The 19,716-nt window shown below is 35.0% G+C and overlaps 1 protein-coding gene across 5 annotated transcripts in view; it reads left to right on the top strand.

Annotated features, from left to right (window-relative positions):
* Positions 1-1,945: 1,945 nt before the first annotated feature.
* LTN1 (listerin E3 ubiquitin protein ligase 1) overlaps positions 1,946-19,716 on the top strand; it is a 75,138-nt gene continuing 57,367 nt past the window's right edge. For 4 of the 5 annotated variants that reach the window (XR_012075990.1, XR_012075992.1, XR_012075993.1 and 1 more), the window contains exons 1-9: positions 1,979-2,110; positions 6,492-6,695; positions 7,193-7,291; positions 7,836-8,066; positions 10,391-10,443; positions 11,160-11,340; positions 17,246-17,419; positions 18,000-18,190; positions 19,060-19,195. Coding sequence is in view for 2 of the 5 variants with exons in the window: in XM_072968161.1 (XP_072824262.1) it covers positions 2,069-2,110; positions 6,492-6,695; positions 7,193-7,291; positions 7,836-8,066; positions 10,391-10,443; positions 11,160-11,340; positions 17,246-17,419; positions 18,000-18,190; positions 19,060-19,195 (1,311 nt within the window). In the remaining 3 variants the exon portion in view is untranslated. Of the gene's footprint in view, positions 2,111-6,491; positions 6,696-7,192; positions 7,292-7,835; positions 8,067-10,390; positions 10,444-11,159; positions 11,341-17,245; positions 17,420-17,999; positions 18,191-19,059; positions 19,196-19,716 lie in introns of all 5 variants that reach the window. The other variant, XM_006209811.4, reaches the window with a different exon arrangement.

The following is a 19,716-nucleotide window of genomic DNA, read 5'->3' as shown; positions in this document are numbered from 1 at the left end:
ACACAATACATGAACACAGTCTCCTTGTATAAAATAAAATCTTACAAAGAAGGCTTAATTTCCTTTGACTATAACTCATAACCCTAAACTCTTTTCTTGCCACCTCTTTCCCCCAAGGATTAGCTACAATTATCAAATTGGTATGATCCTTGCAGGCTTTTTTTCTGTGTATTTATATAACACATATGTATCCATATAATACATGATATTTTTAAATAAATTTTTTCGGCAAATGGTATCATACTCTGATACTACTCTATTTGCTTTCAATTTAAAAATGTCTTGGCGAGTCGGTGGTAGAGCATATGCTTAGCATGCACGAGGTCCTGGGTTCAACCCCTAGTACCTCCTCTAAAGATAAACCTAAAACAAAAAAAAGGATGTCTTATAATTCTTCCCATGTATGTATAGATAAACCTCTCTCAACTGCTGCCTAATAATCCATAGAATAGATATAATTTACTTAACCATTCCCCAATGGATAGACAGTGGATTGTTTTCAGTTATCTTGCTATTAATGTTTTAGTGAACATCCTGCAGTATGTCTCATTGAATGCATTTTTTTTTCCATTGAGTGAATTTTTTGGTCAGGGTCCAGCCAGGAAAACGGAAACTTCACTGATTATTTAAAGAGAAAAAAATTAATATGGAAAATTTGTTTAAAGGGATTAGAAAAGCAAAAAGAGAATCCTGAGGTAACATAAAGGTAACCACTGCACAGCACTTCTATCCTTAGAGCTAGGAAAGGAACGAAGGAAAGAAAAGTTTCGGGTAATTTGAAGTTAGCTGATTGGATGAGGGCCTTGAAAAGCTGTAGCTCAGTTCAAGTCTATGAAGAGAGGGTGGTGCTTGGCTGTAGCTGGTCTCTGGAGCTCAAAGAAGTGACCTCATGGTGCTGGGGCTGTGACTTCTGAGAAGCGGGTGACTTTGGCTGTCTTAGGAGCTCAGAGGAGGGGTCCCGTGCAGCTAGGACTCAGACCCCGGAGGGGTGGGTCTTGCCTGGCTGCTGCTAGTACACCTGACGTGCACAATAAGGTTGATTCTGATTGTTGGGGGGAAAAAAAATCAGACCAAAAACAACTGCTACCTAAGCCAATTGCTGCTGCAGAGGCAAAACGCTGCTGCTGGGATGATTACACTATGGAGGAAGTCCCTTCTCCTTCCTCTTCTCTTTCACTCTCCTTCTAGTCCCCCGTTAATGGAGCCGAACAGGAAGTCAGTTGACTAAAGGAGAAATAGTTGGCAAGACCTCAGGATCATGGAATTGAGTATAAAGGGCTGATTGTGTGGACAGGAGAGACAATAACCAGGAACATGTGCTTGCTTTTCCAGTGTGATTCTGAGAAGTGAAAGCACTAACAACAAAATTTTTAAATTTCAAATTTTAGTAGAGACTACCACACTACTCTTTTCTATAAATTGCACATTTAACACTTTTTGATATGGAAGAAAAAGGGCGGGGGACGGATTTAGAGAATATTGCTTATAGCGCTACTTTTCAAATTTTAACAGGACCTAGGAACCTTGTTAAAATGCAAAATCTTATTTAATAGTCCCAAAGTGGGTCTGACCGTCTGCATTTCTAACCAACATCCAGGTGATGGTGAAGATTGCATAAAATAAAATGCATTAAAGGTTTAACATCTTTCTGTCTTCTCTCAACCATTACCATGTCATTCTACTGCCACCCTTGTATTAAAATTTCTCTCTTATGGCTCAAGCCAACTCACTATCCGCTAAGGAACAAATCTTGCCGCAGGAAAGCAAGGAAAGCAAGGAAAGCAGGGTTTGGCGCCGTCTGTCCAACGCTTGGCTTCCTATTGGGTGGGAATGACGTCACCCAGGTAGGCGTGACTCTAGTTGTGACGTATTCCGCTGCAGACCTTCAGGGACTCGTCGGGAGGCGGGAGCGGAAGCGGGGAGGCAGGAGGGCGGGATGGGTGACGGAAGGGGAGGGCCAGGGGAAGTCGTTCTTGTGAGCCCTTTTCCGGTGAAAGGGGCCGGAAGTTGTGGCTCGGCTGTGTCAACCCGGGGGCTGCGGGCTGAGAGAGCGGCTGAGACCGCAACCATGGGCGGGAAGAACAAGCAAAGGACCAAGGGGAACCTGCGGGTGAGTGCGCGGTGGCCCGGCCGACCCGGGAGTCCCCACCTCGCAGCGGCTGGCTCCGCCCCGCACATGGCTGGAGGATGTGTGGAGCTCCGCTGTGGGGAGGCGTGTGTTTGCGTGTCGAGTGTGACCTCCCTGTTGTGTGTGCGTCCCTGCGGGCAGGGTGGGTTATCTATGAGCAGACTGGGGAGTCGTGAGAGAAAAGATGTTACAAGCTAGAACTGTCCCTACCCGGGCACTCCCCCACACCTAACGTTTTTATTAAGAATACGTTCAGTGTCATCTTAAGCTGGAAGGTTACCTGACCAGGGTAGAAGGGGTAGGTAGCACTGGAAACAAGGGAGTTGGGTAAGAAACAGTTAAAGTGAGCCAGGTGTGCAGGGTATCTCGGATCATGCCGCTCCTTTGCTAAAAACCTGCTGTGAGTCCTCACATCCCTCGGGGGCCAAAGCCCTTACGATGGTGTACATGGTATGTGGTCTGCCCTGGCTCCTTTCCATCTCCAACCCCATTTTCAACTCCCTTTTCCTCACTCATTCCATCTGTCCACACTGATATCTTCACCGAGTCTTGACCTTGCCTGGCAGGCTCCCCGACCGCTCTTTTGTTAGGTGGCTCCAAATTTTGCCCTAGACATCTCAGTGAGGTCTCCCATGATCGCCCTATTTTAAATTGTAGCCCTCCCCCGCTCCCTGTTCTCCTTTCCTGCTTTATTTTACTCCATTACTCTTATGACTTCTAATATACTATTCGTTTACCGTCGGGCTTCATTTTCTGTCTTGTTACACTAGGATATAGATATAGGATAAGTATTATGAACGCGTGTTTTTATCTGCTGCTGTTATCCTCAGAGCCTAGAACAAGGATTGGCATATAGTACAAAATCACTAAAGAGAAGACCCCAAAATGAATTAAAGCTACACTCTTAGAGATATTATAATGAGATTTTTTTTTATGGTACTAGGTTTGTTATATTACAGTCTAATTTTATGAGGATGCTTTTTTCCTGTTTCTGATTCAATTCTAGTGATCTCAGTACCATATTTTCTTAGATCTGTCTCTTAATCTGTTTTGGAGGTTAATATCAACTATAATAATAGTAACTTACCTTGTGTCAGTACTCCGCTAAATACTTCACTTGCGTTTTCATTTAGTTTATTTTTCACTTAAATTTTCTCAATCTTTTAATTTTGAAACATTCCAAATATGAATAAAAGTTACAAAAATATTAAGAGTGACAACTCAAATTCTTTTCCTAGGTTCACCAGTTGTTAATCTTTGGTCATGTTTGCTTTCTCTCTCTAAATATATGTATTTTGCTGACCCAAATGAGAATTATTTGCAGAAATCATGACACTTAACTCCTAAATACTTCAGCATGTATATTCTAAAAACAGTGCCATTCTTCTGCATAACCATGAGCAATTATAACATGCAGAAATTTTAACTTCAGTATATTATCTATTTAAATACACTATTGTATTCAGATTTCTATAATCATCTCAATGTTGTTCTCTGTAACTTTTATTTTAGATACAGCATTTTAAAAAACATCCAAGATCCATTCAAGGATCACTCATTCCATTTAGTTATTTAGATCTAGACAATTTCCAAGTGGCTTTTTCTTTTTTTTAGAGGGGGATTCTTTAATGACATGGACAATTTGGAAGAGTCTAGGCAATTGATTTACTTAGTGTAGATTTGTCTAATTGTTCCTTGTGATTAGATTCAGATTAGACATTTTTTTGACAGAAAAGCTTCATAGATGATGTGTCTTTCTCAGTGCCTCTCACAACATGGGGGCACGTGATGCCTGTTTGTACCATTATTGGTCGTATTTGTTTAATCGCTTGGTTAAGGTGATGTCTGTTGTATAAGTGTCTCTTTCCATTGGCTATTAACAAATTATTATTACTAGAGTAGTAGTTTGAGACTGGGAATAACCTGTTCTCATAAACTTTCAATGGTTTTTAACATCCTTTGATGATTTTTGCTGAAATCAATTATTATTTTGATGGTTTAAAACCTCATATTTAATCTTGGAAACACCCCAGTAATGATTTAGTTACTGTTACCTCGTTTTACAGATGATGATTCTGAGGCTTACAGAAATTACCTTGCCTAAACTCGTGTAATCAGGAAGTTGCAGTGTTGGGATTTGAACTTCAGAATGGCAGTCATTTTTTCAACAGGAAATTTGAATACTGAATGCCATATATTCAAAGATGATAGACAAATTTCTTCTGTTCTTAGCTATTAGTTGGATGATAGACATAGATAAGCAAATAATTACATTAAAGAATTATGATAGAGGTATCAGTAGAAGAAAGTGAGAGAACAGAAAAGAATGGTGATTGACCCAAGGGAGGCAAATGTGGAAAACATGAATGTGTTTTGAAGGATAAGTAGGAGTTTGTCAAATAATAAAAAGGAAGGAAAGGTTTTCAGGCAGAGAAAAGATTATACAATAAAAACCAAATTGTGAAAAAGCATAACATATTCAGGGGACTTTGTATTCAATTTGGGACTAGACCATAAATGTTGGCAGCAAAATTGGGAGAGGGGAGGTGGAAGGTGGGATAAAGGAAGAAAAGAGTGGGAGGAGGTGACTGGGGAGATTGAGGCCAGATGGTGAAAGATTTTGTAAGTCTTCCTGAATTTGGCCTTTAAACTGTAGACTCAGGATTGCCACCTCAAATACCTCTAGAAACCAGGCACAAAAGAATGAAGTAGGTGTATTATAGGAAAATTAACTGCCAGAAATAGAATCAATGTTCTTAATTTTTGAACTGTGGGTATAAGTAACCCACAGTAGAGGAAGTAGCAAGAAACAGTAACTACATTTTAAATTAAAAGTAGACATTGAAAAAGATACAATTAGTATATTTTAAAATAATTTATTACTTTGAAACTAGATATCTGATACTTTTCTTCTGCACCTAATTATCACTGTGAGCTTTGGTCTTCAGGTCAATTGCAATTTAGCTTTGACTCCTCGAGCTTTTAACAGTAGTTAGTTTTTTATACTATTTCATTATTCTGTTTCATAATAAAACTGTTTACACATAAGATTATACATAAAATTCCAATGTCTTAATGTCATCATATTTAGTTTTCAGATTTATATTGTAATTCACTAACTTCCTTTATTGCTCTTTATTCATGTATCAGTATTGAGAAAGGTGAACTGAATAATGTTAATTCATTTCAATAAAGTTTTAAAATAGAGAATCTTTTTAAAAATTAGTCTTAAATGCTACTGTCGTGAAAAAAATTAATTTAGGCCATCATTTTCATTTCTGTTCACTCAGTTCAGTTTAGAAAGTAGTACAGATGATTATTCCTTGATAAATGAGTTTCCCAAACGCAGTTTTGCTAGGTGTGAGCAAACTGAGTCACACATTTGGATTTTTAGACATTTTTACAGAGAAATAAGAAACAGATGAGTTTATATGTGATATCATTCTGGACATTGAACTAAGGCATTTTCCTCTGAAATGACAATGAATACATTAATTTCTTTCAACATTTCAAATATTTTCTTTTTTCTGTCCTAACAGACCCCTTAACTTTAAGTATTAGGAAACTACTGTACTGTGTATCAGTCAAACAAACCACTGACTATGGTTCAAAACAAAGGAGTGTATCTTATATCCTGACCATTGTATTGATTTTTATGTCTATAGTAATATAATTTGTAACTATTTTAGCCTAAAGAGATTCAGCTAGGCTTTGGGTATGTGGAAATGATTGTCTGCCCGTAAAGAATTCCTGGTGTAGAAGTAGCTATCATTAGACTTGTCCCTATGGTAGTTGCTTAATAAATGTTTGTTGAATGAGTGGATGAATGAAAAGATGTAATCCATTTATGAGTTAATTTTACATCATTACACAGTACACATATGTGTGTATACATACTGTTTGTACAAAAGTTGGAAATAAAAATTTTAGTAAAACAGTACTTATTCTTACTGTATGTGATGCATTCTGATTTTTAAAATTTTGTCTATTTCTTTAAAATGTGGTTGTGGCCCATTAAGTTGATATTATGAGCCTCTAATGGTTTGTAATCACAATTTTAAAAGCATTCTGATGTTTAGGAAACCAGGAAATAACTCCTAGGGTCATTATTGATAAATTCTTGATGACAGAAAGGTTCGTCTTTGAGGAACATTGCAATAGGTAAAATATTAGGCTGGGGGAAAAATATCCTCAAATAAAAGTTTGTTTCATTGTGGAAATTGTCAGGGAATTACCTAAAGAACCACTCTAAAAAAGAATTGGTCTAAAAAATTAAGTAGTTAATTAAAAAAATAAAGAACTCAAAGTTAAATTTTGAACTCTTCCTGGACTCTGACTTCTTTTCTCCCTCCCTTCTTATTAGCCTTCAAACAGTGGCCGAGCTGCAGAACTTCTTGCCAAGGAACAGGGAACAGTGCCAGGATTTATTGGTTTTGGAACATTTCAGAGTGACCTAGGCTATGTCCCTGCTATTCAAGGAGCTGAAGAAATAGACAGTCTTGTGGATTCTGATTTCCGAATGGTGCTGCGGAAACTTTCTAAGAAAGATGTCACAACAAAACTAAAAGCAAGTTTTATTGTTTCTATTAAAATGATCAAGAAAATGTTTTTCTTAAGATGTCATTGACATTTTTTATGTAAAGAAAAATGAAGAACTAGTTATCACTGATAAGTACTTCTACAGTTGTACTTTTTTTTCTGACACAAACTTCAATTTACACTTATTTTCTGGGTTTTAAGTTAGTTTGTTGCTCTGCACTTTTTGGAATCACTTTAGAATTCTGGTTGTACATTTTTTTCCTGTTAGGGAATGTAATTTTGACCCTATAATTTTAAATGGGGTTTTCTGTTTGTATATGTTTTATGTTTTTTTTTTAAACAACTGAAAAGTTTCTACCATAGTAATGTGTGAAGGAATTCTTCAAATTAGTCGCATATGGCACAAGCAGAAACAATGCATTCTCACATTACATAAAATAGACTGAGTTTCTAAACAGCATAAATATAATCAGTAGCCAACGTTATGATTGTGGATCCTTAATGATTTTAACATTTTACTTTTAGGCTATGCAGGAATTTGGAACCATGTGTACAGAGAGAGACACAGAAATTGTAAAAGGAGTTCTTCCATACTGGCCAAGAATTTTCTGCAAAATTTCACTTGTAAGTATTAAGACTTTACTAGTTTATTTCTTTTGTGGGTTTTTGTTCTTGTTTTTGTTAGGTTTTGTTTTATTTTGGTTAAAGTTGTAGAGACTGTCAAATTTACATGATTCATTTTCAGTGAGGGTTATGAAATGTTATGTCAGTGTTATTATGCAGATTGGATCATTTTGGGTTGTAAAAAGTGTACAGGGAGTCTGTGTTTTCAGAAAATAGGTCATTAGCATAGAATTACCCAGACGCTTTTCAGTCATAGTAAATTCTGACAATGTAATTTCTTTGTATGTTTGCTACAGAAGAATGAGAATGAATTGCTTAATTATTCAGTGCTTAGCCATGACTCTTTCTTGAATGCAGTCATTTTTATCTCATTGGGAAAGTGGGGAAAGGAAAAATTAATACATTTTTTCACATAATGATTGGTTTCAGTTTAGCTCTGCTTATAGGTGAATTCTTATTAATGGGTCATCATAGCATAGCCAGAAATGTCTGTATTTGTTTTTATGGGTTAGAGCTGTTTTAAACCATATTATATTTTCAATAGGATCATGATCGTCGGGTTCGAGAAGCCACACAGCAAGCTTTTGAAAAACTTATCCTTAAAGTAAAGAAACACTTGGCTCCTTATTTAAAAAGTTTAATGGGCTACTGGCTAATGGCTCAGTGTGATACTTATACACCAGCTGCATGTGCAGCGAAAGATGCCTTTGAAGCAGCTTTCCCTCCAGGCAAGCAACCTGAAGCCATAGCATTTTGTAAGGATGAAATTACAAGTGTAAGTCCTTGGAACCATTCTGTATCTATTTTTTTAAAGTATTTAAGGGAACGTAAGGCATTTTACAAAGGCAGCTCTTTTAACAAGCATTGTGAGGGAATGAGAAGTGAAATATTTTTAAAGGAAGACTGCCTTTTTAAAATGATGTTTAACAGAAATGAGCATTTTGGCTTTTTAAACATAATTAACTTTTTGGATTAGATTTTTCTAAATTATTTAATTTTCCATCTTTTTTAATATATCTTAATTTATCATATCTAAAAAACTTAGATATATGCTTTGTAATGTATAATCAAAAAAAGAATATATCCAAAAATTAAATCTAAACTTATTTTTCCCCGTGTTTCCATATCAGTACATGTATAGAGATCTATCATCCTGGTATTCCTTTGTAGAGATGTACTACAGTTTATTTAACTTTCTTCCTTTTAATATGCATTTGGGGTCTTCGCCCATTTTTTTATGATAACAAAAACTGTGCTTCAGTGAACATTCTTGGACAGATCTCTTTATACCTTGTGGGAGTGAGAATTACCAGAACTTCTGGTAACCATATATTGGATCAAAGTATGAGAACATTTAGCATTTTTATAGATACTGATGAATTGCCCTTCAAAAGGCCAGATTTATACTCCCATTAACAGATATGCATTTCTCCAACACATGGCCAGACTGATACCAGCCATAACTTTTGTGGCTTTCAATTTGTATTTAATACTGTTCTTCCTCATTTTTTCCCTCCTTATTTGCTATTCCTATTATATGGACTGGAACAAAACAAAACAATCAAGTTTGTTAGTATTATACCAAGAAGTAAAAGTATGTGGACTGTGATTCTCCATTGAGGAGAAGTGAGGATTTAAAAAAAAAAAAATTATGCTTGCATTCATTCCCTTATTTAGTACTCTTGTATTTCCATAGCACCCATGTATAATCCTACTTACACAGCCTCTCCCTTACCCTCCTTTCTCCCTTCCTGCCTCCTTTCAATTAGTCAACTTTTCTGTGGTTTCCCACTATACTTACAAGTCCAGGTTTTTTATCTTGGCCTACAGGGCTTGCATGGTCTAGTCCTTTCCTGTCTCATCTCTTACCCAGTATCTATACTTGCACATATATGCATTCTAGTTTCTCATTGAGTTCTTGGTTCTTCTATTTATTTTTCTGGCATACCAAGGTGGTTTTACTAGGGTGAGCGTTTGTAGCTTTAATCATATTCTCAAAGGGAGTTCTCTAACCCAACTGTAAATTAAGAATCATTGGTTTATTTAAAATACCGAGTTCTAAATGTGATGAGGATGAAGTATCATGAGTTTGGACACTAAGAGCTTTAGAAAATGAATTTTGAGACAGCTAATTTGGCTGTTCATTGTTTGTGTGGTTTTTTGTTCTTGGCTTTGTATGGATGAATAACTGATCGTTGAGTATGTGGATTTTTTCCTCCATTATTTTCCCTTTAGTCATCTATGTCACAGTTATACAGATACTGGGTTTGAACTTTCCCCAGTGAAAAAGCAATTTGTTAAAGAGGAGTTAGGCAAATGAAGATCAAAATGTCATACTATCTATAAGGACATGGACTTTGGGTCCTATCATTGGGTTTCAGTCCCACTCTGACATTAGTTGAGGTTTTTGACCATGGGCAAGTTTCTATGCCTCCATTTCCTCATCTGTTAAAGTGGAGATTAGCTTGTACTTCATTGAGTTGTGTGAGGATTAATTTAGTCAATGCATGAAATGTACTCAAAGCAATACTTGGCAGGTGGAAAAGCTTAATAAATGTTAGTTACTGTTATTGCTGATAAAATTGATACTGGAGCAATATACTTGCTAGTACTGTACCCCAGAACTAAGCAGACTTACCATTTCAAATGGAACCTTAGACCTTCCTCCATGATAGAGCAGAGAACAGTGTGTGTTGTTCTCTGTGAGCAGGGAGGTGCTCAAAAAAGGGGGGCGAGGAAAGCAGAGCTGAATTCTCTCCCAAACTTGCTAATCGGGTATCCCGTTCACTTCACTGCTGTGTGCAGGAAGAGTGGAGAAGCATGAGACCAGGAGAATTTAGGGGAAAAGCCCTCAGGATGGATATGGGAGGTGTTTGGAAATAGCACCCTATCCTTCCTTACCCCAACAGCAGCCAACCTTGGGGATTGATAGGAAAAAAATAGGTACTGAGTTCATATGTTTTAGTTTTGCTACTTAATTTTGCTGCTTTTTGGGGGAAGGGAATGAAAACTTTTAGATAAGATGAGGTTTATGCTCTGTCTTTTCACCATTGACAATTCAATAAAATCTCATGGCTGTGGGATTTTTCCCCTCTGTAGGTGCTGCAGGATCATCTTATAAAAGAAACGCCTGATACACTCAGTGACCCACAGTAAGTTGTATGGTATCTGTGTAACTCAGGTTAAGTGAAACTGTGTTTCACTTTTAGGTCATAAGATGATAATTTCAATGTGACCTTAAAAAAAAGGGGTTCTAAATATAGAGAAGACAATACTCAGTATAGTTCTATATGCCAGGTTCTGTTTTAAGTGGCTTTACCTGCAAGTTATCCCACTATTTAACTTGAATTATCTGGGAGCTCATACATTTGGTTCTTTTATGGAGATGTTTTTAGATTTTTTTCCCACATTTACCTTTTGACATGAATAGCAGGAACCATTTTAAGGTCTTGTTGAAAATAATTGACTAATTATGAGTAGTTCTATTGAACAAATAGTAAAATGTTCCATTTATTTTTTACTGTTATGTTCTAATCAAACTATAAAAGTCCGTAAGGGAAAATAATCTTACAGGCAGTGTTATTTATTTGGAATCACTCTATTAACTGCTGCCGAGAGCAGTGTACTTGCACAGTTATTACAAGCCATGGCTTTTCATCTCCTTTCATCCTGTGTTATTTGAAAAATGTATGATTAAAATTCTATGTATGTTTGTATTTGGGGGGCGCTTAGCATAGGGAGAATGATCATAGAAATAAAGCGACTTTGTTAGATATTTAATAATAAAACATTTAAAACAGAAGTTCCAAATATGTAAGTTTGTCTTATTCTCAGTCCTTATGTATATGTATTTTCTTTTTACATCAAGAACTGTTCCAGAAGAAGAGAGAGAAGCTAAATTCTATCGGGTTGTAACTTGTTCCTTATTGGCATTAAAGAAATTGCTCTGCCTCTTACCTGATAATGAGCTTGATTCTCTGGAGGAGAAGTTTAAGTCTCTGTTATCACAGAATAAGTTTTGGAAGTATGGAAAACACAGTATACCTCAGGTATCTTAATCTTTTTTATTTTAAGACATTTCTCTGATTCCTTTGTTCTCCTGATCTTGTTACTTTTTATTTATGCTTTATGTTTATTGTTTATGTTTAAAACTCTGAAAACACATTTTTGTGGTAGAACTGAATTGTTTCTCTCACTAGAATGTTACTGTATTTTCACTTTTTCTATTTGGTAATGGAGACCTCAGAATCAGAGTTGAACCATCCTCCTCCACTATTTGTGGCACTTTTAAGTTGTGGGGTGTGTGCAAGGCTCTTCTCATTGAAGTATTTAATTTTTCCTTTCTGTCTCTTTTTGTTCATTCTCTGCCTCCATCAGCTGACCATCTAAATGTGATTAACGTTTGTGCTTTTGTTTGTGTAGTCGATTCTTGTTATTTATGGTAATTATGTTCTGGGAAGTCCCACAAACACTGAAATTAGTGAATACTGTATTAGGTTCCTGTGAGTCTCTGGTCACAACATTTTTGACAGTTGGTCAGTCTGTAACCTTGTTTTACGTGTGTCTGTGTAAAGACACCTTGTTTAATGTGTAGTATTGGTTCATTAACATTGAACTCCCACACAGCAGCACTGGACATCATGCCTAAATGAAGCTTGTCTAATTTTTTGTTAGGCTCATCACAGACCTTTTGCATGTGTTTTTAATTCACATAAATTATATTGTGTTATATTTCATCCCATGTATTGCTTTCTACTTAGTAGTTTTTTAAAAAGTAATAAAGTCCTTTAAATCCATCACATTCCTTTATGTATATCTGGTCCATGGCTTCTAACTGCTGTATGATATTCAGAAGGTTGCATTCATTCCATTTTACCTGTCTGTTTTCCCAGTGACAGACATCCTGATTGCCTCTGACTCCCTACTGTCACAAACAAGGCAGCAGTGAGCATCTTCATGTATCCCCAGATCTGTGAGAATTTCTTTTTCTGAAATTCAGTTTCTGAATTACTGAGTCAAAGAGTATATGCATATTTAATTTGCTGAAGGCATGCCAGATTGCTCCCCTGATTGGCTTGTTACTCTAGACTCAACCATCAATACGTGATGAATACTCTGTATCCTTGTATTCTAGCCAGCGCTGTTCCTTATCAGTCTAATAAGGAGTTCAGATGATCTATTTTAATTGCTCTCCTGAATAGTGACTTTTAGCATCTCTTCATAAGCTTCTTAGATTTTTGTGTTTCTTCTGTAAACTACTTGTTTGTATCTTTCTTTTTCTCCATTGGAGTTCTCTTTTTCTTATTTTACTGGAGTTCTGTGTATATTTTCAATATTAGTCATTTTGTCATTTTTAGGCATTGTAAATAATCTATTCTGTTACCTTTCATGTGTCCTCTGTTATAAAGAAATATTAATTTAAATTAATCAAACCCACTGATTTTTGCCTTATGAAAGCAGTTTTAACTCTTAAAGATACTCTTATATTTGTAATAGCTGTATCTTCTTTGACAGGTATATCTTTTTTTAAATAGTTTTACCTTTCATATGAAATCTTTAATCCATCAATAATCCACCTTTTTATATGGTATTAAGTGGAGATCTAGTTGTATTTCTCTTCATGTATAGTGAGCCACTTTTTCTAACATCACCTGGTAAACTGTTAATTCTTTCCACATTGATTTATGGTCCTGCCATTATGGTACATTAAATTCCCGTGTGTTCATGAGTTTTTCTCAAAACTCTTATCTTCTGATCTCTTTGTTTCTCTTATCTTTGTTTCTTCTTATGCCAGTACCACTGTTAATGTGACATTATGATATGTCCTAGTAATTGCTCAAGTAAGTCACTCTTTTTCTCATCTTCAAGTCTGATTAAGTTGTTTTAGAACTTTATTCTTCTATATAAATTTAAGTAAGTTTATTGAATTCCTCAAAAAAAAAATCCAACTGGAATTTTGATTGGGGTTGCACTGAATGGTTTGAGAAGATTGACTGTCCTTAGGTTATTGAACCTGGTGCTACTATCACATCTCTCAATTTATTCAGGTATTTAAAAAAACCCTAGAATAATCTTTTAAACAAATTTTATTACGGTATAATTTACACTCAATAAAATGTAGCCATTTTAAGCATAAAGTTTGATGAGTTTTGGCAGATATACACACTCATCTACATGTACGTGCCCACGTAACCACTAAAGTCAGGGTATAAAACATTTTTATCACCCGAAAGGAGGACTTTGTGTCCCTGCTAGTCCTCTCCCTTACCCCCAGGCAACCATTGATATACTTTCTGTCACAGATTAGATTTGTCTTTTTAGATTTTCATATTATGGAGCCATTTATTACTCTGTATCTGGCTTCTTTTGCTCAGCATGATTTTAAGATTCCTTGTTGTTGCATGTATCAGTATTTCAAAGTGGTTGTACTATTTTACACTCTTATCAGCAATGTATGAGATTTTTTTAGTTGCTCCATATCTTTACTTCCACGTTGTCCATTGTTTTAAGTCATTCTCATGGGTGTAGGATCAGGGATTTGCAAGTTACAGCTCATGGGTCAAAATCTGGCACACATGACCTGTTTTTGTGAATCGTTTTTATATTGTTTGTGGCTGCTTATGCTAACATTGCAGTGTTAAGAGAGCATATGGCTTGCAAATTCTAAAATATTTATTTTTTGGCTCTTTAAAGAATATGTTTACTGACCTCTGGGGTAGAGATTTTTCATTGTGGTTTTAGTTTGCATTTTCCTGCTGGCTAGTGATATCGAACATCTTTTTAATGTGCTTATTGGCCATTTGTGTATCTTTTTTTTTTTTGAGGTGTCTATTTAACTTTTTTGCTCATTTTTTATTTAATATGTTGAATTTCTATTTGTTTTTTGTATTTTCTACTTATATGATGAAATTTCTTATTTATAAGGATTCTTAAAATTTTTAATTTTTACACAATTTTTAAAGGCTACTTTCCACTTACACTTGTTAGAAAACATTGGCTGTATTTTGAACTTAATATATGTTAGTTAATAAAACTGGGTTTTTAAAAAATTTTTTTTATTGAAGTATAGTCAGTTTATAGTGTTGTGTCAGTTTCTGATGTATAGCACAATGTCTCAGTCATACATTTATATACATATATTTGTTTTCATATTTTTTATTATAGGTTACTACAAGATCTGAATGGTTTTTAATGTGTTTAAAAAAAAAAGACTTTAAGAGCAGTTTTAGGTTCACAGCAAAATTGAAAAAGTTCAGAGATATCCCATATGCCTCCTGCCCCTCACATGCATATCCTCCCCCTATCAACATCCCCTCACCAGAGTGGTACATTTTTTACAAGTGATGACCCTCCGTTGATACATCATTCCAGAATCCATAATTTACATTAGGATTCACTGTTGGTGTTGTATATTCTGTAGGTTTGGACAAATGTATATTGACATGTATTTATTTCCTGCTTTTTCATTCATTATTACCATATTTTTCTTTAAGTCACTGCATATAGTTATAATATCTGCTTTAAAATCTATGTCTGATAATAACATCTGGGTTATCTTGGGATTGGCATCAGTTAATTGTCTTATCCCTTGAGATAGGATCACATTTTCCTAACTTTTATAGGTTGAGTAATTTTAGATTATATCCTATACGTAGATATTTAGATTGTATCATGGAATATTATGTTTTGGAGACTGGATTGTTTTATATTGCTCCAGGGGGTGTTGATGTCTTTGTGTTAGTGGGCAATCAACTTGGTTAGACTCAAACGGCAAACTATCATGCCCACAGAGGGCAACATCTTATATCTCAGTTCAGTTCCTTAAGCTTAGCTTAAAGCTGCTTTCAGTTTATCCTGCGAGTGCATGGTTCAGGTGTCAGATGTAGATATAGTCTGTTTACACACAGAATGTGGGGATTCTTTTCTTTGGTTCTCTCCTTTCTAAAGTTTCCTATCACTCTCTTGCATCCTTGGTTAACCTGGGTTCCCCTTCCTTCTTCTTCCAGTTCCTCCGACCAGAAGGACCTCAGGCTTTCTGTTGGAGTTGTAGCTGCCCCTGTGCCTTGGTGGTGGCCACTGCAGCCACCTTCAGGGCAAAGCTGTGCAAAATGGGAACTCAGCATGTGTGAACTGCTTCCTCCAAGTTTTGATTTCCCCCCTCCAAATTGTGTATTTCAGTCTTCAGAGCCCTCAGATAGTTGTTTAGAATCTATAGTTCTTTGCAGAAAGGTCAATATATCAAACTCTCATTACTCCATATTCTTTTGCCTAGGTTTAAATTTGGGTTTTGATTTTTATTTTTGAGTTATGGATGTGCTTTTTTTATTCTGGATACAAGTATTTTGTCAGATAAAGTATCATGAATGTTTTCTTCTAGTTTGTGGCTTGCCTTTTTATTTTGTTCATGGTTTTTGGAGAGACTGTTTTGAAGTCCAGTTTATCTTTTTTTTTTTTCTTTTATGGCTCATACTTTTGGTGTCTTAACTAAGGAATTTTCGCCTACCTCAAGGTTGCAAAGATTTTTAATATTTTATGGTAGAAGTTTTATAGTTTAGGTCTGTTTAGAGTTAATTTTTGTATATGGCATAAAGATGCAGGTTAAATTTTTCTTCATGTATGTATCTATTTGTAGAAAAGACTTTATTTTTTCCCACTCTGGCACCTCTGTCAAAACTCAGTTGACCATGTATGTGGGATTTTAATTTTGGGCTCTTTATTCCATTACATTTTATGTCTGTCTTTACACCAGTGCCACAGTCTTGATTATTACTGTTTTATAGTTTGTCTTGAAACCCTCCAACTTTGTTCTTCTTTTTCTCAGTTGTTGAGGCTATATTAGGCCCTTGCCATCCTAAAACATTATTTTATAATATGCTTCATGCTAAACATATCTTTATGGATTTTCTTACTATCATGAAATGGGTGTTCTTTTTGATTACATTTTCTTTTGGGTTCTGCTGTATAGGAAGTCTATACTTTGTGTGTTAATTTTGTATTCAGCAACTCTGCCAAACTCCTGTTAGTTCTTGTAGTTTGTCTTCAGACTTAAAAATATTTTTTTATAGTCTGTTATTTTGGTATGATAATAGTTATTTGCATTACTTTCCAGTTTTTTTTTTCTTTTCTTTTCCTTTTCTCTGTATTAGTTAGGTCCTCAGCATCATGTTGAATAAAAGTAGTGGTAGAGGCATCCTTTTCTTGTTCCTAACTTGAATGGAAATAGTTGTAGACTCTCAATGTTAAGTCTGATGCTCTTAAACTATAAATTATGCTTTTATTTATTTATTTTTAGTTTAGGAATTGTGCTTTGTTCTTTTCCAGATCTGCTGTCTTTTTTCTAATCCTTTTAGATTTCTTTAAACTTGTGTTTCCATAAAAATAATAAACAATGTTGATACGCTGTTTATAACTGACAGATAATTCTTAGATTTAAAGTCTCAATTTTCTGGGAGAAGGGTATATAGCTCAGTGGTAGAGTGCATGCCTAGAATGTGCAAGGTCCTGGGTTCAATCCCCAGTACCTCCATTAATAAATTAATAAATAAATAAAACCTCGTATTTCTGTTTTCTTTTGTTTCTGCTAATAGTGGATCATGCTATCTTATTTTTTGTTTGACTGTGTTTAACTTTGTACTGGCTAGTATATGCATAGGAATAACTTGAGCCCCCAAATGAAGGCGTCTGACACTGGAGGGGATTTGTATTTGCTTTAGCCAAAGAGGTAGAAAGTTGGATTCTTTCCACCTTCACTTTTGGCTTGGTAATTCCTAATGTCTTTTCAGCCGTGTGATATTCTTAAGAAGATGTTCGAAAGTATTTTTTCTAGCCCTTTTAGTTTTATTGGAAGGAGGGTTAATATGAATAAACCTACCTGTTGTTTACCCATAAATAAAAAAATCTTATCATAGCTTTACTAGACTTTAATTTAATTCAGCTTTCCTTTTTTTCTTTTAGATCCGCTCAGCGTATTTTGAGTTAGTTTCTGCTTTGTGCCAGCGTATTCCACAGTTGATGAAGGAAGAAGCATCTAAAGTGAGCCCGTCTGTTCTTCTTAGCATTGATGACAGTGACCCCACTGTATGCCCAGCTCTCTGGGAAGCTGTACTTTATACACTTACGACTATTGAGGTATGTAAGAGCGGTACATTTAGTCCATCTGGGAATACCTGTTTTTCAGTTGTACTTTAGAATTCTTAGATATCATCCAAGAAAGCCTACCAGATTATAATATTTAAAACTTACTGGAGAAATACTTTCTTGGAAATAAAATATTTAATCCAAAACTTGATATAAATCATAAACTGACTATAAAATGACATAGAGTTTTTATTTTTCTTTCAGTTCAGCCAGTATTGATTATTCGCTAAACCTTATTTGGGCCCAATGAAGTCAGCATATCAGAACCTTATATTTAAGATTAAATATTGCTGTCCCTTTTAGAGGGCAACTTTAATAGAAATATTATAAGTTAAGTAATTATTTTTTATCAATATTGCCCTGGAAGCCAGTTGGATATGTGATTACTATAATAAATTTCTTATAATTTCAGAGTTTTAGTTTTTAATGGTGGTAAGAGATTTTCACCCTTTTTAGGTAGAATACTTGACTTTTATTTTTGAGAGCCTATATGTCTTCTCTCTTAACTGGAAAATGTATGTTTATGATCTCTAAATATCATCATAATCTTTTTTTTTTTTTTTTTGGTAAGGACTGTTGGCTTCATGTTAATGCAAAAAAAAGTGTGTTTCCCAAGCTGTCAGCTGTGGTTCGTGAAGGAGGTCGGGGTCTGGCTACTGTCATATATCCTTATCTTCTGCCATTTATCAGCAAACTCCCTCAGTCCATTACAGATCCAAAGTTGGATTTCTTCAAAAATTTTCTCACCTCACTTGTTGCAGGGTAAGGGATTTAAATTCTTGACCTTTAAATCAAAAGAGATTTTTTTCTTGTTTTCATGAATGTGTAGAATGATATATATATTATTGTCTTACTTAAATTTCCCCAGATTGTTGTGCTGTTCATTAAACACTTTTAAAGTTTTCAGAGAATTACAGTTGGAATTCTTTTCTTGGGTACTTTCAAGTCTTCAGTGGTAGTATGCAACAGAAAGTGAGATAAATTATGGTAAGGCCCTTTGGTGGAAATAGGATCTTTTTCAAACTTTTTTTTTTTTTTTCAGTGGAGGTACTGGTAATTGAACCCAGGACCTCATGCATGCTAAGCATGTGCTCTACCACTGAGTTATACCCGCCCTCCCTGGATCTTTTTCACATGAGCCATTTTTTTGTACATTGATAAATACAAATACCCAAATGAGACAATGAACCAGTGAAGTTTCTAAAACTTTCATAGACTTAAATATAATAGCTGTTTAAAGTCACACTTAAAATGTTTAGTGTATTTGTTGAGCTTAATAAATAAAAGATACCCAGTTTTATTAATGATTAAAAAAAATTTTTTTCACTGCACTATTTTCTTTTTTTGGTTAAGTCCTTTCTTGAAATTTGCAGGTGGATTAGTTCATGAACAGAAAATAAATATGTTATCTCTTGTTGATACCTTTTTGAAGATAGGCTTTTTTTCACAGTTCTTCAAGTTTATATTCTAATTGGGCTGTATTTTTGTTGTTGTAGTTTTTAGTTTAATAATTTTATTTTTAAAAAATCCTCTTCTTTTTGCATGATACCTTTTCCATGCCTTTATTTTGGTGTTCTGAATTGTTTATTTTCTTTTTCATGAAAGAATAAGCCACAGTTATTATTTCTTAGGCTGTCAACAGAAAGAACCAAAACCAGCTTTTCCGAGTGCTCAGCAGTAATATCTGCTTTTTTTGAATGCTTACGTTTTATAATGCAGCAAAACCTAGGTGAGGAAGAGATGGAAAAGATGCTCATCAATGATCAGGTATTTATAACGTAAAAATCATTAATGTCCTTGCATACTAACTATAAAGAATCAAGCTCATTTTGTCTTGTTGCCATTTGTATTAATTAGCCTTCCTTGCAAAGATTTTATTTTTATAATTTATAAATTAAGTAATAACGTGTATTTCTGACCAAATAAATAATTTTTATGCTGTCAGTTGCTAGCATATAGCATAACGCCTGAGTACTAGTCAGTCTCTGGACGTACAAATCCTGTTTTAGAAAGTTGCAATAATGCAAAACAAAACTTAGAAGGTGCAATTTTCAGTCTTTTGTATTTTAGTTTAAAGTATGTAATTATCATCTTGTTCCTTCTAAAATACTCAAATACATTTATTCTTTTGTGAACAACCATGCTTGGCTTTTTGAACCAGTGATAAGAGCAGATTCTCAAATACAGTTCCTTATGGTAGAAAATTGATTAATGTGATTATATAAGGCCAGATCCTAGATGATGTCTCAGGTAGTTAACTTCTCTTGTTTGGAATTTAAGAGAAAGCA

The sequence above is a fragment of the Vicugna pacos genome, chromosome 1 (genome assembly GCF_048564905.1).
Source record: "Vicugna pacos chromosome 1, VicPac4, whole genome shotgun sequence".
In the NCBI taxonomy this organism is placed as follows: domain Eukaryota; kingdom Metazoa; phylum Chordata; class Mammalia; order Artiodactyla; family Camelidae; genus Vicugna; species Vicugna pacos.
Note: the sequence above shows the minus strand (reverse complement) of the source record. Positions and strands in the feature narration are given on the sequence as shown.